Source organism: Eptesicus fuscus, chromosome 6 (genome assembly GCF_027574615.1).
Source record: "Eptesicus fuscus isolate TK198812 chromosome 6, DD_ASM_mEF_20220401, whole genome shotgun sequence".
Classification (NCBI taxonomy): Eukaryota; Metazoa; Chordata; class Mammalia; order Chiroptera; family Vespertilionidae; genus Eptesicus; species Eptesicus fuscus.
This window is the reverse complement of record NC_072478.1, coordinates 63,283,059-63,304,690: the sequence shown is the minus strand read 5'-3', so window position 1 is coordinate 63,304,690 and position 21,632 is coordinate 63,283,059. Positions and strand designations below refer to the sequence as shown.

General features: G+C 38.4%; 1 protein-coding gene across 1 annotated transcript; it reads left to right on the top strand.

Annotated features, from left to right (window-relative positions):
- Positions 1-1,253: 1,253 nt before the first annotated feature.
- Positions 1,254-21,152, top strand: PCDH10 (protocadherin 10). The gene is made up of 5 exons (XM_008143511.3): positions 1,254-3,977; positions 5,543-5,601; positions 6,159-6,265; positions 14,382-14,687; positions 20,917-21,152. The coding sequence occupies exons 1-5, from the start codon at positions 1,317-1,319 to the stop codon at positions 20,955-20,957; spliced, it is 3,174 nt and encodes a 1,057-aa protein (XP_008141733.2). The 5' UTR covers positions 1,254-1,316; the 3' UTR covers positions 20,958-21,152.
- Positions 21,153-21,632: the final 480 nt, after the last annotated feature.

The following is a 21,632-nucleotide window of genomic DNA, read 5'->3' as shown; positions in this document are numbered from 1 at the left end:
TGATTGATTTCCATGATCAGGAGCCAGGAAAACACCTTAAAGGAAAAAGAATGTTAGCGTCATTGGAAACCCCGCTCCTGAGAGAGGATACCGCTCCTGTGGTTGCTGTTATGATTTCGCAGTTGCTGATGCAAACGGGGAAACCTCTCTATTCCCTCTCCGTTACCTGCGGCTGGGGACTGGGAACTTTCCGCGGCAGAGTCCCCAGCCTGCGCCTCGGGACCTGCGGGGCGGTTCTCTCTCTCTCTCTCTCTCTTCTCTCTCTCTCTCTCACACTCACACTCACGGCGACCGCCCGGGCGCGGGTTCGGTCTCGCCCCGCCCGGCTGCCGGGTGACGCGCCTACTTGACGGCCGGTCCAGCCAATTAGCAGGGGCTCGGGGGGTGGTGCTCCTCGGAGATTGGTTGGCAGAATGAGGGCGCTGCGCAAAAACACAGGAGCGTTGCGCTCCGAGCTCAGAAACTGCCAGCCGAGATCCCAGGCTCTGAGGCTGAGCCGGAGGAGGGAAAAGACTGGAAGGAAGAGAGACAGCTTAGAGGGAAAGAGGCTTGGGAAGGAAACAGCAGAAAAGAAACTGCTCATCACACCTACGGAGAGTCAAAGGCCGGTGGGAATGAGGACGGGGAGAGACAAGACTGTGCAAGCCAAAAGATACAAATAGAGCGAAAGAAGAGGGGAGAAAAAAAAAAAAATGCCTAGAACAGCCATCCGGAGAAATGAAGAGGATGAAAGTTTCATGCTGCAGAGCCGTTATATGCTCTTCCGGCACAACATTCTCTCCCTGCGTTTGAGCCCTTTTGCATTTGCCCGCCGTTGACATTAAGAGGCATGTTCAGCGGTGCCGGCGGCATCTCCTCTTCCTTCTCCTCTTCCTCTTCATCCTCCTCCTCCTCCTTCTTTCCCTCCTCCTTCTCCTCCCATCAGCAGGAAGACAGACCGAGGACCGTCTTGAAATATCGAAATTTCCTCCTTGGGATTTGCCAGCGTCGCGTTGCGCCAAGACTGTCGGAATAAAGGACGCTGACTATTGTGTTATTATTTCATTAATTGGTCAGTGGGAAGATTACGGATGAGGAAAGGGGACGCCTGCCACTCTTCCTGAGCTAAGATTGAAAAATGAGGCTGAACTGGGGGAAGCCCTAAAATGAAGCAAAAAGCATAAGATTTTTAAGGACAGAAAGCCACAGGGTCCCCCCCCCCCACACACACACACACATACAGAGAACACTTTTATTTGTATTTAATTTTTTTTTTCTCGTGCTGGTGGGGGAGGTGATTGGCTGGCTGCGGGAAGCTGCTTCCTTTCCCTTTGGAGATGATTGTGCTATTCTCTTTTGCCTTGCTCTGGATGGTGGAAGGAGTCTTTTCCCAGCTTCACTACACGGTGCAGGAGGAGCAGGAACATGGCACTTTCGTGGGTAATATCGCGGAAGATCTGGGCCTGGACATTACAAAACTTTCGGCTCGCAGGTTTCAGACGGTGCCCAACTCTCGGACCCCATACTTGGACCTCAACCTGGAGACCGGGGTGCTGTACGTGAACGAGAAGATCGACCGGGAGCAAATCTGCAAGCAGAGCCCCTCCTGCGTCCTGCACCTGGAGGTGTTCCTGGAGAACCCCCTGGAGCTGTTCCGGGTGGAGATCGAGGTGCTGGACATCAACGACAACCCCCCCTCCTTCCCGGAGCCGGACCTGACCGTGGAGATCTCCGAGAGCGCCACGCCGGGCACCCGCTTCCCTTTGGAGAGCGCCTTCGACCCGGACGTCGGCACCAACTCCCTGCGCGACTACGAGATCACCCCCAACAGCTACTTCTCCCTGGACGTGCAGACCCAGGGGGATGGCAACCGATTCGCCGAGCTGGTGCTGGAGAAGCCGCTGGACCGGGAGCAGCAAGCGGTGCACCGCTACGTGCTGACCGCGGTGGACGGGGGCGGAGGAGGAGGGGGAGGCGGCGGCGAAGGAGGGGGAGGCGGCGGCGGCGGCGGCGGCGGGGGAGGGGGCCTGCCCCCCCAGCAGCAGCGCACCGGCACGGCCCTACTCACCATCCGAGTCCTAGACTCCAACGACAACGTGCCCGCCTTCGACCAACCCGTCTACACCGTGTCCCTCCCAGAGAACTCGCCGCCGGGCACGCTGGTGATCCAGCTCAACGCCACGGACCCGGACGAGGGCCAGAACGGCGAGGTGGTGTACTCCTTCAGCAGCCACATCTCCCCCCGGGCGCGGGAGCTCTTCGGGCTGTCGCCGCGCACGGGCCGGCTGGAGGTGAGCGGCGAGCTGGACTACGAGGAGAGCCCGGTGTACCAGGTGTACGTGCAAGCCAAGGACCTGGGCCCCAACGCCGTGCCGGCGCACTGCAAGGTGCTGGTGCGAGTGCTGGACGCGAACGACAACGCGCCCGAGATCAGCTTCAGCACCGTGAAGGAGGCGGTGAGCGAGGGCGCGGCGCCCGGCACGGTGGTGGCTCTGTTCAGCGTGACCGACCGCGACTCGGAGGAGAACGGGCAGGTGCAGTGCGAGCTGCTCGGCGACGTGCCGTTCCGCCTCAAGTCCTCCTTCAAGAATTACTACACCATCGTGACCGAGGCCCCCCTGGACCGAGAGGCGGGGGACTCCTACACCCTGACCGTGGTGGCTCGGGACCGGGGCGAGCCGCCGCTCTCCACCAGCAAGTCGATCCAGGTGCAGGTGTCCGACGTGAACGACAACGCGCCGCGGTTCCACCAGCCGGTCTACGACGTGTACGTGACCGAGAACAACGTGCCGGGCGCCTACATCTACGCCGTGAGCGCCACGGACCGCGACGAGGGCGCCAACGCCCAGCTCGCCTACTCGATCCTCGAGTGCCAGATCCAGGGCATGAGCGTCTTCACCTACGTGTCCATCAACTCCGAGAACGGCTACCTGTACGCCCTGCGCTCCTTCGACTACGAGCAGCTCAAGGACTTCAGCTTCCAGGTGGAGGCGCGCGACGCCGGCAGCCCCCAGGCGCTGGCTGGCAACGCCACCGTCAACATCCTCATCGTGGACCAGAACGACAACGCCCCGGCCATCGTGGCGCCCCTGCCCGGGCGCAACGGGACGCCCGCGCGCGAGGTGCTGCCCCGCTCGGCGGAGCCGGGCTACCTGCTGACGCGAGTGGCCGCGGTGGACGCCGACGACGGGGAGAACGCCCGGCTCACCTACAGCCTCGTGCGGGGCAACGACATGAACCTCTTCCGCATGGACTGGCGCACCGGGGAGCTCCGCACCGCTCGCAGGGTGCCGGCCAAGCGCGACCCCCAGCGGCCTTACGAGCTGGTGATCGAGGTGCGCGACCACGGGCAGCCGCCTCTGTCCTCCACCGCCACCCTGGTGGTGCAGCTGGTGGATGGCGCTGTCGAGCCCCAGGGCGGGGGCGGGGGCGGGGGCGGGGGGCCCGGGGAGCACCCGCGCCCCAACCGCTCGGGCGGCGGCGGGGAGACCTCGCTGGACCTCACCCTCATCCTCATCATCGCCCTGGGCTCGGTGTCCTTTATCTTCCTGCTGGCCATGATCGTGCTGGCCGTGCGCTGCCAGAAAGAGAAGAAGCTCAACATCTACACGTGTCTGGCCAGCGACTGCTGCCTCTGCTGCTGCTGCTGCGGCGGCGGCAACGGGGGCTCGACCTGCTGCAGCCGCCAAGCCCGGGCGCGCAAGAAGAAACTCAGCAAGTCGGACATCATGCTGGTGCAGAGCTCCAACGTAACCAGCAACCCGGCCCAGGTGCCCGTGGAGGAGTCCGGGGGCTTTGGCTCCCATCACCACAGCCAGAATTACTGCTACCAGGTCTGCCTGACCCCCGAGTCCGCCAAGACCGACCTGATGTTCCTGAAGCCCTGCAGCCCTTCTAGGAGCACGGACGCTGAGCACAACCCCTGCGGGGCCATCGTCACCGGCTACACCGACCAGCAGCCCGACATCATCTCCAACGGAAGCATTTTGTCCAACGAGGTAAGGCTGAAGCGCAAGGACCACCATCTCTCATCTCCTCCATCTGAGAGCCTCCTCTAGCCTGGCCCCTGCTATTTCTGGTGCACTGTGTATTTATTTTTAGGATATTAGCTTCTTTGTATCTTTGTGGGGGGAATAAGGGGGGGGGGAATCACCCTCTTCCACCCTTCTGTGTGTAATCTAAACTAAGTGTTGTCCCTTATTTTTTTTTTTTTTGCGCTCCACCCCTCCACGTTTATTTTCATGTCCTACCCCTGGTGCCTTGCCGCCTTGGACTTTCTTTCTTCCCTCTGGCATCTTTGCTTTAAAATTCCAACCCCCTCTCAGTCCTTCCCCTTCTCAGAAATCTGGGAAGGAAGGGGCAAGTGGGCGGGGACAGAGGGAAATGGGGTGGAGGAACTTGCTGGCGCTGGCAAAGGTCTTTTTTCTCTCTGCGTCTGTCTCAGGCGTTAATAAAGTTCATCGTTTTGCCCTGTTTATCGATGCTTTCAGTCGCGTGTAAAAGTAAGCTATAGATTGTCTAACTTTGCACAGTTGTCTGAACTCGAATGCATGTTGTAGTGAACGAGTTATCAGATTCCTGTCCTCTGAACTCGGGTTGCAGAAAAGCCTTCAGTTCTGTCCTGGACAGCATTTACAGACGCTCTTGAAGCCGAAGGCCCACACAGTGTGAATTTGAATGAAGTTGCTTTGGCACAAGCCCCTGTAAGCATAAACTAAACGGAAGGCTTAAACAATTGCTGTCTTAAAATATTATCTCCTAGCTAATAATCACCTTATTGCCACTGTTTTTTGATAAATCACTGCTGTTGGCTTTCTTCATCAAAGGATTTGGCTTGTCAGTTCTGATTTATTCTTAAAAGATGGAGAAGTGGCAAAGTTGGAGGGAGGGAGGGAGGGAGAGGGAGCACGGAGTTGATTTATATAAAGGAAAGTTTGGACCAGAAGAGGTGTATGGGTGGTGGAGGTGGGAGGAGGATGCAGAGGGCCTTTGGCGGGAGGGAAAGTTATGAACTCCTTTCTTGACAGGTTATTTTATTTATTTGAGTCTTAGATATTATTAATTGACTTTCATGAATATTTGTACAGCTCATTTGTATCTTAAGCACATTTTGAAAATAAACAACAAAATAATTCCATAAAACATCCAAACTTTTGCTTATTGAGCGTGCTGTTTTTCTTGTGTCAACCAGTATACACCCAAACACTTTTTTAGGCCACCGTAAGAAAGACTAGAGTATAACTAGGTTGACTCTGTTCTAGACGATCGTTTATGAGCCCCAGCTATGAGGTCATTTGCATTCTCTCCTTAAAAAACACCCACACGTTTAACATTGGCCTTTTATACCTGCATTTTTTTAACCTTTACTGAAAATCTAGACTGAGGTGTCTTTTCATATCTCCGTGCCCTTACCCAGCAATGGGGCTGAGATCTTAGGACAACATAGAAATTCATAAAAAATGTACACAATTACTTAAGCTAGAATTAGTTTCTAACCTCAAAAGCAGACTATTAGTTAACCCTTAGCATTCAAAGGCTCTTGATTTATTTATTTTTTTTCTAGACTAAACATCAGAGAGCAGAGCTCAGCTATCTAGTTGACAGACCTCGCCGAGTTAACAGGTATGGACTCATGTTTTACTTCCTAGCTTGGTGTATGGACAATCTACTACCTATTGCAAGCAAGAATTAGGTATATTATTCAATAATATAATATAAAACATATAAAGTATTTCCAATTAAGGCAGGACATAAATACTAATTAAGTTGGGTTTCCTACTTAATACATTAAAATATGGGTATCTTATTACATACAAGTTTCTAAATATTTTTGAATATTTTGTCAGTTTTCACCCCTACACTGTTTCTGATGGTCTTCCTAACTGTTCCAGGTATATATACACGCCTGCTGTATAAAATGATATAAACATATGCTTAGCCCCAGTCATAGAATTTCTATTGCCTAAGCTTTCCATGCCTTACAGGGCTCAAACTGACTGCTAATGCTCAGTTTTAAAGAGTTGGGCTTCAGCTTATGAAAACAAGCTTTAGGCAGAAATAAAGCCAACTCAGTGGTCTCTGAATCTGCAGCGCCACCGGCGACCATGTGGTGGCAGAAGAATGTTTTGTGTGTAACTTCACCTTTTTTTATTCTAATGTTCACATTTTTGTACTTCTAGTTCTGCATTCCAGGAAGCCGACATAGTAAGCTCTAAGGACAGTGGTCATGGAGACAGTGAACAGGGAGATAGTGATCACGATGCCACCAACCGTGGCCAGTCAGCTGGTAAGTGTGATCCAAGAGCAATCTAAATGCTGGCTTTTATAGTTTAAAAAAAAAAAAAAAATCTAGAAAAGATGATGTCCTAGGTAACTTTTTTTTTTTTTGTAAATTTAATGTTGCTACCTCTACGGAAAAGGACTGTGTCATCCTATGTTGATAACTGTATACTCAAAGAGGATTATAAAAATTCAGTGTTCCTTTGGAGAGTTAAAGTTAGAAACTCATTGTGGAATATATTAGAATTTGAAATATTTCTTCCTTATGTAATGTGCTTTAATGAAATTATAATGCATGCAAAAAGCCATAGTTCTCTCACCTGGGCCAGTCCCCAGTCTTCAGTCAATTAAGATGTTATTAGACTTGTTTGTGGATGAGGTAAGTGAAGATGAATGAAATTGATTGACCTGTACAAGGTCACAAGAGGCTAAGTGGGTAAGTGGGACTAGAACCCACATTTCTTGCCATACAGTGCATTTTGCATGCCACCGAGTAGTGAATGTGAGAACAGATGGTGATTAAAAGTCATAAATAGGTTGAAAGCAGGATTTCCAACCCTGGGTTCTTAGGCTTCAGAACATTCGCAAACATTTGATAGTGTGTATTTCCTGAAGTGTGTTAGGTTTCCTTGTATTTTCAGCAGGGTCCATGACGTGTCAAAATGTTGGACGCCGTGTATATTTATATGTGGGCTTAATGGTAGTCACTGATATGGTCGCAATGGGATACATACATTTTATTTTGTTTTACTTTATCTGTTTTGCTTTAGTTTTTCCATATGAATTTATTCTTGAAATTTTATAGGACCCTGATAACTCTAATGACTATTTCATAAAGGAAACACTTAAGAGAAATAAAATGTGTACCTTAACATAATGAAAATGATCTCATAAAGTTTGGATTTCCTTTCCCTTTCATTTGCACTTCAACTAAAAGGGTGCTTGATAATTTTAATTTTGTTTACTTCTATTTTTTTATTTTCTGATCAAGTTTTGTGTTTATCTGACACATAACAAAATGGAAAGTCAACTTTTGTAACTTCTAAAAATGTCCATCATTGGATCGTGTCTGGGTGCAACTCCTTTGGCTTGCGATTTGAGCTTTATTTTGATTAATGGTGTAAGCATGGAGTGATAGGGTCCTTGTCTTCAAGGCAGCGTTGGTCCTCGAGAGCACCCATTCCTCAACACACTTGGTGGACCTCTGAATGGGGCTGAGGCAGTGTGTCAAAGGGCAGTACACGCCCCGCGGTCGCCTGGCAGCAGTGGCCGCTGCAAGCCCAAGACTGGGCTAATGTGTGCTGTGTCTGAGGCTGCCTTAGGCTTGGGAGACACAGGCAGGAGGAGGTGGGAAAAGGCTGCTCAAGGGTCTCTTTATTTTGCTGCAAGTCATTAATATGCAGACCTAATGAGACTTGAGAACTGCCAAGAATCCCCGGAGGTCCCTGCCCCTTGCAGGCCTTCACGCTAAGTGAACAGAGCATCTATTTAGTGTCTGGGAACCTGACAACAAACCAGATCTTGCCAGAAGTTTATATTGGAGTACAAAGTCCCTTTCATTTTTGGCCTATATATGGCATATGATTTATTGTTATCCTTAAGAAGCTGTGCATTTAGAATCGTGCATTCCTATTCTTTTCTCGGAGTGTATAACTTAACAGTCAGCCTTTTAAAACTTTTAAAACAAAATCTTTAATATAAAAAACTGAGTATCTGCTGAATGCTCCCTGGGATGCATTTTATACCTTTCCAACTCTACCACTTTGCTTGTTTTTTTTTTGTTGTTTTTTTTTGTTTGTTTTTTTTTGTGTGTGTTTTTTTGCTTTTTTTCCCCTGTGGCTCTCCAATCTCAATAAACATTTCAATTAGTTTAGTCCCTCAGACATAATGAGCTATAATCACCTAACCAAAGAAAAAGAAATGAATAAACACCTGCAAAAAGCACTGAATTTGGAAGGTGGATGGGAATATATTCCTGCCCATGCAACTTCCAGTAGCTATTTTATTTCACAGGCACTCGGTGTTGCCATTTTGGGATGTTTCTTTCCATTGTTTGAGATGTCAAAGCATTAAAAGGAAAAGGAAAATACTAAACTATGTTCTGAAAAACATTTTTTAAAAGTAAGGCAGTTTTTCTTTTTCTTTATCAAAATGGCCATTTCGCCCCCTATCCTTATGTTTTTAGACATGTAAAAGTAGTACAGAATCTACTATCTGTGTATTTCCTTAACAGTTTATAGGGCAGCCACTACATACTGGGCACAAGAATAGCTGTTTCAGAATTGGAACTGCACACTTTTATTAAGAAGTAATCGCACCTTTGTGTGCTGAATTGCAGTCAGTTTTAATATGTCTAATTTCATTGTAAGAATGATTTTGAATGTTTTCTTTTTAAGTATACAATCCTAAGTGCAGAGAATTAAAATGCATTTACTTAATGCTTTTTTCCATGATGTTGTGTATTATAAACCCACATAAAAAAGCTAAAATATTTTCTACAAGTTAAGCCCATTTCAGTATATCCATTTCATTTCATTGAAAAGCCAGGTATTAACGATCTTCCAATGTTGCAATATTTAGGAAATATTCAAAGCACACGCATTTTCAGGTTTAGGATATTAAAACATTTCATACTAATAAGCAAATCTCACTCAGCTGGATTTTAAGGGGGAAAAGGTTAGATTATCAAGGGAAAATAACTCTGGAAAGATATAGAAATCTGAATTTTCTCCTTTAGCTTGCACTGCATTCCATACTGCATTTCATACACTATTTGGCTTAGTGCTTCACCTGTTTAAACTTCCTAACTTCTTCTTTATTCCCACGTTCTTTTTCTATGTTAACATTACTTTATATGCACTTATTTAGATATGCCTTCTATTTATTCTTCTATGAATAGTTTTCCTTTTTTGTTCTCCCCCTCTCCCCACTTGTCCTCTTTCTAAGCCATTTGAAGTCACAATCTTGTTCATAGAAGGGCTTTAAATACAGAGGCAGCTGCACGGAGAATCACATAAGCTTTTTCAGCTTTCCACTGCACTTGGATCCCTGTGTAAAATTGCTCAGATTGACCACTGCTCTGTGGAACTTTTTTTTTCTGTAGCCTTGTCAAGGTGCTTTCCCTGTCTTTTTCGGTGCACTATTGATGTATTGGTCAGATATGGCAAAAGTCCAAGGAGATGTGGTAAATGCATGCATAAATCATCACAAGAAGCAAAACTGATTAATCACAGCTGATCTAGCCAAAAAAATTCAAGGTGGATTTTAAAAGAAATATATTTTCAATTTTGTTTATTTTATCATTAGATTAAAAGATAGGCATTTTTTTTCCTCTCATTTAGACTACTGGTACAACATTTTTTGTTGTATATCCTTAAACATTTTTTTAAAATATATTTTATTGATTTTTTACAGAGAGGAAGGGAGAGGGATAGAGAGCTAGAAACGTCAATGAGAGAGAAACATCGACCAGCTGCCTCCTGCACACCCCCCACCGGGGATGTGCCCGCAACCAATGTACATGCCCTTGACCGGAATCGAACCCGGGACCCTTCAGTCCGTAGACCGACGACGCTCTATCCACTGAGCCAAACCGGTTTCGGCATATATCCTTAAACATTTTAATATTATTGGGGATACAACTAAGGAGATCTATTAAGTTGTAAGAAGTTGCTTTTTGATTTAAAATTCAATGTGCATAATACTAGAATTAACTATGAATTTATTTTTCATAATTGTGGCTTCTGAAAAAATATATTGAAGAGGAGAACCCTAATAAGTGATTCTGTTAATGTTACTTGTTATGGTTTACCTCAAAATGTCAAATTGCTCTTAATTTTTTCAGTTATGAGGGAACTTAGCATCTAAATGTATTTATTTCTTAACTAATTATTATGAGATAGATACATGGTCAAATTTTGGCTATAATTTTTTTAAAAATGGTTTGAATTATCATTATAAACTAGTAGATAAACTATATCTGAACTGTATTAATATCAATAGGAGAATCCTTGAATTACCAAAAATGTAAATTTCCCTTTCCAAAAACTCCCAAGAATTTAGAGACTGGCAAAGTTTTTGGCTTTATAAATAAATTGAATTATACCATTGTTTGCAAAAACTCACTAAGGTTTGTGGTGAAAGTCTGAGCTACAAAGATTTGTAATTAGAAAAATACATGACAAAATATTGAGAGAAAATGGAAAAAATATAAACATTTTGAAAAAATAGGTAGAGAAAAATTACGATAGACATGTTTTGAATTTTATGTTTGAATTATGTTGATAAATATCTGCCTCCAAACCACATTATCCTAAAAATTATAGCAATTTTTATGGTTATAATTAATATCTCTTAGTTTCCAGTGTTATGTTCAAAGGAAGACTAGAAATTTCCTCAAAAAAATTAAGTGTTGATTTTCTTTAAAATTAACTTGTCATGTTTAAAAATAATAAACATCTTTTATGAAGGTTTGGTGCATGAGAAATGTACACATAGTTTTATATTATTACATTCATCAGGAAACAGTACAAGTTAAATACAAATCTAAAATCTTTGAAATTATAATTTGTTCTCAGTGGTAATATCACTGTCTCCAACTATAAGGGACAAATTACTTGCCAGTTATAAAAGACATTTTTTAAAATTTGTCTAAATATATCAGTGCATAACAGGCAGTCTATCACATCAGCTGTTAGGCCTGGTAGAACAGATTATTTCTGAGAAGTGAAGAAAATAAATAAGTAGGAAAAGAAATTGCAAGGGAAAAAAAGATATAAATATATATATATGGAAAGTATATAAATTATATACTTAGAAACTACCATAAATTCAAAACTGAGGCTTGTTCTGCACTTTTCTGCTATACAAGTGCTGTGGGTACTACAGTAACGGCATTTGAATGAGGACAAAAACAAAAAAAAATCAAGTTAAATTTACTTTCCCTTGAGACTTCAATTTGAGCCATTAAAAAATTCCCCAGGCAATGTGAATGTCACTATGTCATTTTACTATGTCACATGGCAAAATACCTGGCATTCCTTGCATCATGTAGTCATTTATCACAACAAAACTTAAATATACCTCTGCCTACTTGGTCATTAAAATAATATTTAATAGAGCTAGTGATAAATAAAAAAATATAAAATAATGTTAGTCTTTCAATGGCTCCCTGTGATGAGGACTGGTTATGAGAAAATTTTGCTTCTCAAACTATATATAAAAAAGAAAGAAGAAAATTAATTTTCAATAAATATGTTTATTAGTTATTTTAAATTTATTGATGTACTATTTGTGTTATTAAAATTATGACATTTTTCTTATAAGAAATGTGTACACTTGCTTTACTAGTAAAACTGGTAAAACATATTCGTGCATAATTTGTGACACCTTGTCTTTCCTTCTAGTTATAGAAAGCTGTGTGTTATTACTATGGTAGTTCTACTTGAAAGGATTAGTTCACAAATTTCTCAAGAACATTATCTATAAGTGTTGTTGTTGTTTTTCCTTCAGTCAAGTAAGATTCTTCCAACAAAAAAACTTGATCTTATTCCACCACTCTTCTTTTTATGCATATGTTGTATTATCTGTACAGGTTCTCAACTCATGAGAACTTTATTATGTCATCTTAGGGACTTTTAACTAGCTTCTAATATTTAAAAGAGGCAGAACAGCATACACTTCAAGAGAACAAAATGGGCACAGTTGAGTATAAACTACCCATAAAAACAAATTCTACTAAAAGTACCTCCTAATATAATCATCTGCATAATGATGTTGAGAGACCAGTTTATTCAAATTTCTCTGTGTAAGATTATTACATGCATAATTATAGGAATACTTGGGTCCAGGCCCTCAAAATATGTGAAAGATTGTTAATAGTCTCATCGTATATTTAAAATGGTATTTTCAGTCATGTGATGAAAAATTGTATTAATTCTAAATTTTGCATAAGGTATCCAACTTGATCAGGATCCAATAATACAATTCTATCTTAAGATTTGAATAATTCCATCAACTTCGAATTCCATATAACTTGAATTTATTTTTAAAAATAAATAATTTCTGATAATAATATCATAATTTTAGTCTTAATGGTATTTCCATCTATTACAAATAAAGCCCCCCCCCCCGACCATGCACATTATTAATAGGGAGCATTTATAGTATAGTGTGTCAATATACAAATCTCTCTGGTTCTCTAGCTTCCACCTACTTGGTGTATCAATGCATCAGGGACATTATTTTCCCTCTTCTCTTTTTCTCTCTACATAGCTGCTTGCAGAAATAGGATAAAAAACTGACCTCTGATTTCTAGCGAAACACTGACATGTCTTACATGTGGACCTTATCCTGGCTTCAGCTCACGTTTTTGTTCCTCAACAGTTCACTGATCAGTAATTTATTTGCAGGCTTATGCACAATAACTGTCAATGGAATGTTATAATTGAAGTTAGACTTTGCATTATGTTTAATTTAAATTTAAAAAGTCATTATAAAGTGAGATTCATATGTGATAAGAAGCTTGGTGTTATTTCCTTCAACATAGTTTATATAATCAATTATTTTTAATTCATAGATAACCTATAGGGTTAGTAATTTCAAAAATTTATTCTCTTTATTTTATATATACAGATGTTAACATATACATGCAAACAAGTAAATGACTATGTGACAGAATACCATCAGGAATTTAAAACCTAAAACTTGCTCAAGAACTCAAATCACTTATGATGTTTATGAAAGAAACAATCAAGTGTGTTCATTAAATAAATATTACTCTGTTGGTTAAACAAACAAGAAAAACCCCATGCAGACCAGGCATGCATTTGAGTTTCTTACATACAGACCAATTCTACTTTGGTTATTTCAAATTGACCGTGTTTAAAGACATATTCAATAAATGTGTTACTATGGTTTAGCAAAACATTAAAATGCTATCTTGGTTTATGACTTGCTTTTCTGCATTAGTGCTAATTATAAAACTGAATATCAAATAGTATTCTGTAGGGCTCAAAATCGTTATGCTTTATTTAAGAAACTGAATGAGATTTCTCAAGCCATAATCAGGTAATATGTAATAGTCTTGTCAATCTATGGGAGACAATGAAACTTGAAATTGAAATTTGAAATCTTGATACAGCAAATCCTCACTTAACATCATTGATATTTCTGTGAAATGACTTACAATAAACGAGTTATAGCATAGGCCAATTGATAAGAAAAAAAAAAAGGGTTAAGTTCCTATGACATCTCATTGACATTACAATGAAACGATGAGACATTATTCAAGGACCTGCTGTATTCTAGGATTGGTAAGCAAACTGTGTGTTGACAAGGACCAGTTTTTTCCAATATAGAACAAGTAATAAGGTACTTGTCAATAGTATCTGCAGTTGACTCCCATTGCACTTGGTTACCTTGGTTTCACTAATTACAGTCATTTGTTCTGAATTTGTCTAAGCTGGTAAATGATAAGTGGTTTGCAGTAACATGGGCTACCAGAGTGTCATGGAGAATTCCCTTTTAGGAAGTAATTTCCTGGGAACCTAGGGAAGCATGTTCTTGGCCGCTCATGAAATCTTATTTCATTCTTGTTATGTACTGGTTTATCAATATGCATGCCAGTTTTCTGTTGAATTTCACTTTTTTGTTTCATGTTCAGATTTCAAAATCTAAGTATCAACGTTTGTGTTTTGCATATTTTTTTCTCCCAATTTTACTTCTAAGAAAGAAATGTCAGATGATTTATCATCATGAGAGATTGTGGGTTATGAAAACTTAACACAATTTTTTTATCTGTTATGAACGTCACCAGAGATTTTTAAAAGCATTCATTTTCTTTCTACTCACCATTTCCAAATCATTTCTTAAAATTTGGAGCCAATATATTTTCCCCAATACCGTGAGTAGTTGAGAAACATCTGTCCCCGACACCTCTTTGCCAACAGCCTTATCCTTAACAAAGTAATACAAAGAGATTTGGGGCCATTCTTAGGTTAAGACAGGAAAATTGTGAAGACCAGACATCACTCTTGGTGCTGCTGCCTGGAATCTTTCAGGGCTATGCATCGGGCCCCGTTGGGGAATCCTACATCTGCAGTCTCTCCTTTTCCTGCTCACAGGTATGGATCTCTTCTCCAACTGCACCGAGGAGTGTAAAGCCCTGGGCCACTCGGATCGGTGCTGGATGCCTTCTTTTGTCCCCTCTGATGGACGCCAGGCTGCCGATTATCGCAGCAACCTGCACGTCCCTGGCATGGACTCCGTTCCAGACACCGAGGTGTTTGAAACTCCAGAGGCGCAGCCTGCGGCAGAGCGGTCCTTCTCCACCTTCGGCAAAGAGAAGGCCCTTCACAGCACTCTGGAGAGGAAGGAGCTGGACGGACTGCTGTCTAGCACACGAGCGCCTTACAAACCACCATATTTGAGTAAGTATTCTGTAAAAGGCTGTATCAAGTTGTTCCCTTTGAGGGAATAAAGTTCAGCACGTCGTTCTTCTTAGTAAAAAATAGAGTTCAGGTGGTCTTCAGAAACAAGGATAACAGTGACTCCTGGACGCAGGCAGCACTTTCCTATGGGAACAATGAATACTGACCAGGCAGGCAGGTTTCTGTGCTAGGACATGGTTGTGGACAACAATCCAAGGCCACAGTTTTGATGTTGTTGAAAACATTTTTCAAACACTCTTCGTATTTCCTTTGAATTATGCCTCTCTTGCTTACTTGATTTCCATGCTGTTTGAAGGGCTTCATCAAGGTAGAAAGACATCTCTTCACACTTGAGTCTCTGAGGGATCTCATTTCTTATGGATGCCAGCATTATTATTATTGCTTAATCACCCTTTACCACAGCAGCATCGAACACATCACCCTAAATTCAGAAACCAGGGCAGCCTTTACTTTTGACCATTCAGCATGTTGGTGTGGATTCAAGTCTGATTCAAACCAGAGGCACAACGTGATGAGAACATATCAATATAGCAATATTCTTCATGTATTTAAAATAATAGATTCTTCTAACGTTGAAACTTAGATAATTTTACTCATCTCTTTCAATTTTGGGACCATATCCTCTAAGTGGTTTATTTTATACAACCACTTTGAAAAATAAAAATGCTTTGAGATTCTCTGCAGTTTATTTCCTTTGAGGATCTTAGAAATGAAATTATACTATTTATTGTCTACTACATAGGAGTCTTTTAGTTAGTGGATAATTGCTACTGATAACAATATTTTGGTCAAACCATATGAACTAATATTTCATGAGAGTGCAATTCATAACAAGTCAATCAAAAGATGATGTTTATCTTGTATAGCAAAGCCATCATAGATGATGTCTTCTTGCTGTCATTGCCCAGTACAAAAATAAATAAATAAATCCTGGAACCCTAAGTTAAAAACATAAGATGAGATAGATTGCAGATGTAGCATGATGTTTATTACTTATGAAATGGGAGGAAAAAAAGAAAAAGTACTTAAAGATAGAGGAACACTTATGTTAATCCTTATGAATATAAATGTGAAAGGCATGGATTGAATGCACCGAGGACCTGGCTACTATTCTGGCCGTTGATAATAAGAATACACAAGTGTCATATAACTAAAGATCTGCCATTGAATACATACACTGTGATGGCAACAATCAAATGTTGTTTAATGAAGGATCATGTTCAGCTTTTCAAATTATTTAGAAATGCAATTACCTTAGTATGATATAGCAATTTTGGATTTCAGAACCAAAGAATTATGCCTCCCTACAAATAATTGATAACTGTTTTGATTTATTTTTTAAAGTTATAAAATACAAGGAAACACAAATACTTAAGGAGAGTATTGAAACATCTAATCGAATAATGAAGATGCAATTAGAATGCTAACGTACTAAAGTTTAACTCGCATATCTACACACACTAGTGATTGAAAGTAGCCTAAAATTAAATTTTAACAAAGGAGGACTATTATGCAGTCTTTGCCCCTCAAACTGAATTCTTGATTTTAAATTTTGTTATCAAAGAGCGAGCTTTTCCAAATTTTAAACAATATATTCTCAATTTAAATTAATAATACACATTATAGAGATACATTATCAATGATTTCAACACAAAAAGTCAAAGAGCATATGATTCATAATAATTAAAATTTGTATTTCTAAATAAATACATGTATTTACTTTTGCTATATATCAATTGGTAAGTCTGCATCAAATATAGTGAAAAAAAATCTTTTGTTCTTAATGAGTACAAATTTTGAAGTTTTACATTCAGAAGTGGAAATTTAAGCATTTACAAATGTCTTTCTCCACTGACTAGTTTTTCTTTTTAATTTCAAGTGCCACACTAACAATTTTATTAATACAAATGTTATTGCTACTTATATTTTAATGAAAATTTCTCTAATTCCTAAGAATCTAGTGTTTTCGTTTAGAAATCTGATTTTAGGGATTATGAAATATGTTAACTGTTATGTGTATTGCTAGAAATCAATGAATGTGTCTATTATATTATCAAGAAAATTGCATTTGTTTGCATATTATCGAAATATATATTAGGATAAATTAGTTTTCAATAACAATTTACTTTTTCTGTTTAGCCAGCTCACATTACTCAAAATTTAGCGGACAGGATGAATTGTGACCTTGATGAAAAATAAGTAGAACAATAGCTATTTTGCTCTTACTTATATTGTCCTTAGTTCTTCATATAATTTTAATCATGTCTGAATACTTTTAAAAATTCTAGTGTTTCATGTCATCTTAGACTCACACAATTATCTTTAAAATTACATCATGGCTCTGATTTAATAGGCATAGTCAATTTTAACCTAATAATGCAAACTATAATCCAAAACCATTCCTGACCATTTTGCCCTCCAAAGTCACATGATAATAGTTGTTAAAAGATGTATCATTTATCATTGGCAATGGAAATACCCTGATCTTCTAAATTGAAAAGCACATCCCTTATGTAATTAAAGAAGCTAAAAATTGACACTAATTATTTCCCTTTAATCAGAATGTTTAAATAATTATTGAGGTAGCAGTTTTTCTTTTGCTAAACTTGCATTTAGTTTTATAATGAACATAATGTACATTTTGATGTTAAGAGCAGTAGCTGTATACTTAGTTAAAGCTCTAAAAAAAAGCTCAATGAGGCTACTGCTGTCATTTATGAAATGATGACAGGAAAATAGTGACATGCTTAATAATAGAAATTAGATCATTTTCCATTTCTATCCCTCTGATTGCTAAGGTTAAAATTGAAAATGGCAGGAAACCAATTTCTATGCGTTAAAAAATTGTATTTTGTGTTTATAACAGCAGACCTAAATACAGTCATGTTTCCTTTTGTTTAAAGAAAAGATTCATGAGAGTATACATGATGCATTTAATGAAAAAGAACCTATTTTTTTTAACTAGGAGTAATTTTGAAAAAACATCTCTTAATACTTGCTCCTTAGTCATGAGCACTTTGTGAACATGCTCTTATTTTTGTTACAATGTTGTCATTTGCTAATACTCTGATAAGGACCAAAGGGACACACTTAAAAATTGAGAAAAGAAATTTAAACATGTAGAATATATTTATCATAAAATAAAGTCGACACAGTGTTTAGATTTATCTTAAAATGTTAATGAATTTTAGCTTAACCTCACCTTAAATTTTTATTAGAGTAGTAAAAATACTAAAATCTTACTTTAACTTTTGTTTTCAGAAGATACCTTTTTTATGAGCTGTCTCCTATGTCACTTTATGATGTTCCTTCTACTTGACTGTATGCTTTTTTTTTTTTACATCCTCAGCATTTAAAAAATATTATATTGTTGAAAGTATTGTAGAAGTTTCCTTTTTTCCCCATTGACCCCCTAACTAGCACCCATGGTTAGACTATAAGGTTTAAAAATATCCTATTTTTATGATGATGAATTGAAGAATTAGAATTATAGGCATCTTTTTAAAAATAACTTAGTCTTTCAAATGACACAATAAGTTATATCTAAAACAATCTGGATTGCCTCAGCAAATAAGGACAAAAATAATTTAAGAATATAATTGGTAAAAGTTATTAATATAACAGAAAAAAAACAATAGTTAAGACATCTTAAATATTATTTTTCAATCATTCTTGCTTATAATTTTGGCTTCAGATCTTGATCAGATCTTATAAGACTTTTGTCAGTAAATGAACATGTCTTTCATTAAATAATCAGCCTAAACAATACAGAACTAATGGTATAAGTATTAGAAAAATTGTTGATTTTTTTGTGAATAAACATAGTCCCAAGGAAGTGAAGAATGGAAGACAATCATAAGATAAATAATCAAAGAAATTTTATCTAAAATATATTTGTGAAAATCTTTCATTTGTTAAAGTCATACAATAGATTATAAAGAATAAAGTGAGAAAAATACATTGACATACTAATTTTTAAAATTCTAAATCCATGACATTTCCTGCCTTCAAAGCATACCACATTTAGACTAGTCCATGTGTGCCAAAATATCATGCTAGCTGCTTCCTGACCTCACTTTATTTTTGCCTACTTTTGAGCCTTTTTGAAATTTCAATGCTACTCATCCATGTCATAGCATAAGAAAAGATGTCAGAACTTCAAAACATTGCATTTAAAATATTGCTGACATTTTACCTAGACTTTGTTTTTCATAAGCCTCCAATTGGGAAATTTATGTTGGGCATCTATATTAATTCTACAGAGCACTTGAAGTTTTTATTTGATTGAAATTGTAGAGCATGTTTTGTTTAGTCACATCTTTTCCGATCCCTTCATGACTTCAGGCTGCCCTCTGTACGTTTTCATGATTTTTTTAACTCAATAGTGTGACAAGAACATATATAGAATTCAAAATAAAATGTCTTATTGATACACATTATTCTCATATTTACATACTCTTCTGTAGTGTTTTCTCTGAGATTTGTATATTCCTCTAATGTCATAAAGATAATACCACTTTATCAAATATTGAAGTCCACAAATACGTATTTTTATACATGACCTTTTCAACATTTCTGTCTCATAGACCCATACATCACTAAATGGATGGACACCTTTTCTGGATTTTTGTCTTTTTCCAACATATATGTTTATTTCTGTTCACTTTTTTCCCAAGATGTGCTACTTATTTTATAATTACCTATTTCTGATATTTTTGTTCTCTCTTCTTTATAAGTATATATCTAGATTCATAAACAACTGATTTTCTCACTTTTTTAGTGTATCTCATTGTGACAAATCTTTGGTCTTTGAATAACACCAGTCTTTTGATTTTTTCCATTGAATTCCTTTTCTCATGAATTAACAATTACTCTTTCATAATCAAAAAATTTGCTCTCCTCACCTCTGTGAGCAAGATTAAATGATAATTCAAGATAAAAAAGTACCCAACCCCAATTTATATCCCCTATGTATCTACAGTATAATTTAATGATCCCTGAATTTTATGATATTTTACTTTTTGAAATTGGTTCACCTATTCACATTTCATATAATTTCTCCAGTTAACTGATTCAGCAGCTGACTGGAACCTCTCTATAAGTTTAGATAAACGAGATATAATAATGTTACCTCATTTCTTATTCATTAGTCGTTGGTTAATGGTTTATCTCAACTAGTATGATTTAAAGTGAAAGCTATAAAAGTCTTTTCTAAGGTGCAAATGTGAAACAGAGAACTTTGCACTTCTGGCAATGTCTGTAGGCAACATGTTTTACTTATTCAGACATCAGTGCTTTTGTGACATCACTTCACTAAAAATTTGTGCCTTTGGGTAAGTTAGAACTAGTAGTAATCAATACTCTCTTGGGGTATTGAGACTGATTACCCAGTTATATATATTGTAAGTGCTAAATAATTATTGATGAGAAATGAATGAAGGATAAATAAATGAGTGTTTTTAAAGTACAAAAAATTTCTTTAATGCAGTCCTCATACTTCCCTTGACACACACACTTTTTGATATGTCAAGGAAAACTTTCTTTTTTTCTTCAAATTAAAACATGTTTTAAATTAGTTGTATTTCTCTCTAGCTAATACCTACTTTTTTGTGAGAAGAAGTAGCATTTGAACTCATTCAAATTATTAAAATGCACCTAACTAGGGTATTTTGTAAAATATGAAGTTTTTTAATACTTTGAGATTTTAAATTTCTTTTGATTTGTTCCAAGAACTTATTTTATATCCTAAGAAAGAGTTAAATTTGTTTTGTATTTCTTGACATTCTTAGAATTGTAACTAATCCCTTTTTTACAGGGTCTGTGAGAAAATTTTTTTAACATATTTTATTTACTAGGAACTTTCATATTTTAGCTTCCATTTTTCATTAAACCAATAATTATATACTTCCCCATGAATTAGTCACTTATTTTTTTATTTAATACCTGTGCAGGAGTTATTTATTTGCATATTCCTAGTTACATTATTGAGTTTTCATTGAGATACTTACAGTTAAATAAACTATTGTACATTTTTAAGGGAATATAGAGAAGACCATTGATAAAGATGATTTATATCTTTATTCACTAGTTTACACTCCTTGGTGTGTGAGTCTTCATCTATTATTTAAAGCAGTTTATTTATGCATACTTTGCATATTTTTGAGTTAAAATTTCACATATTAATTATATACCTCATTTTATATTACAGATCATTTCCATCCTCTTTCTTATTTTGCACATTGGAAATAACTTCATTTAAGCATTTGTCCATCATGTGAGCCTAACAAAGGAAGATTAGCAATTAAAATATAAATAGAATTATTCATTGAAAAGGAATATTTACTTGGGAATTTTTCCTGTCTCATCAAACTGAAGATTTATGGGCCTAAATTCATTAAGTTATAAAGATATTGTAAATAGTCTGGAATATAAAGATTCAATTGCTTATAAATATCATTAAACATCATTTAATACTCATTGTGCCAGACTTTCTTTGGATGAGTATGCGTCTTCTGAAATTATTATAATACAAATTAGATGGTGTCATTTAGACAAGATAGCTTGGAAACTGCTTTGGTGTGCAAGGTTCAAGATTGAATACTACTGAATAAAGGCTAACCTCAGCATAATGAGTCAATTAAATGTTTCCCAAAGTATAATAAAAACCAGGGTAGTTTTATATGGATGTCCAATAAGAACCTCTAATTGGTGATCCCTAATTATCTACATCAGTTTACATGGGTAAAATAGAGGAGATTTGAAGAAAAAAAAAATCCCCAAATATAATTACATACAAACGGATAAAGATAAAAACAAATGGTAAAGTAGAAATTTTGTGAATAAAAATCGGAAGTTTGTTTCTGATTCTATAATTGGTACATTACGTTTGACATTATAACACATGATATTTATATATTATGCCTA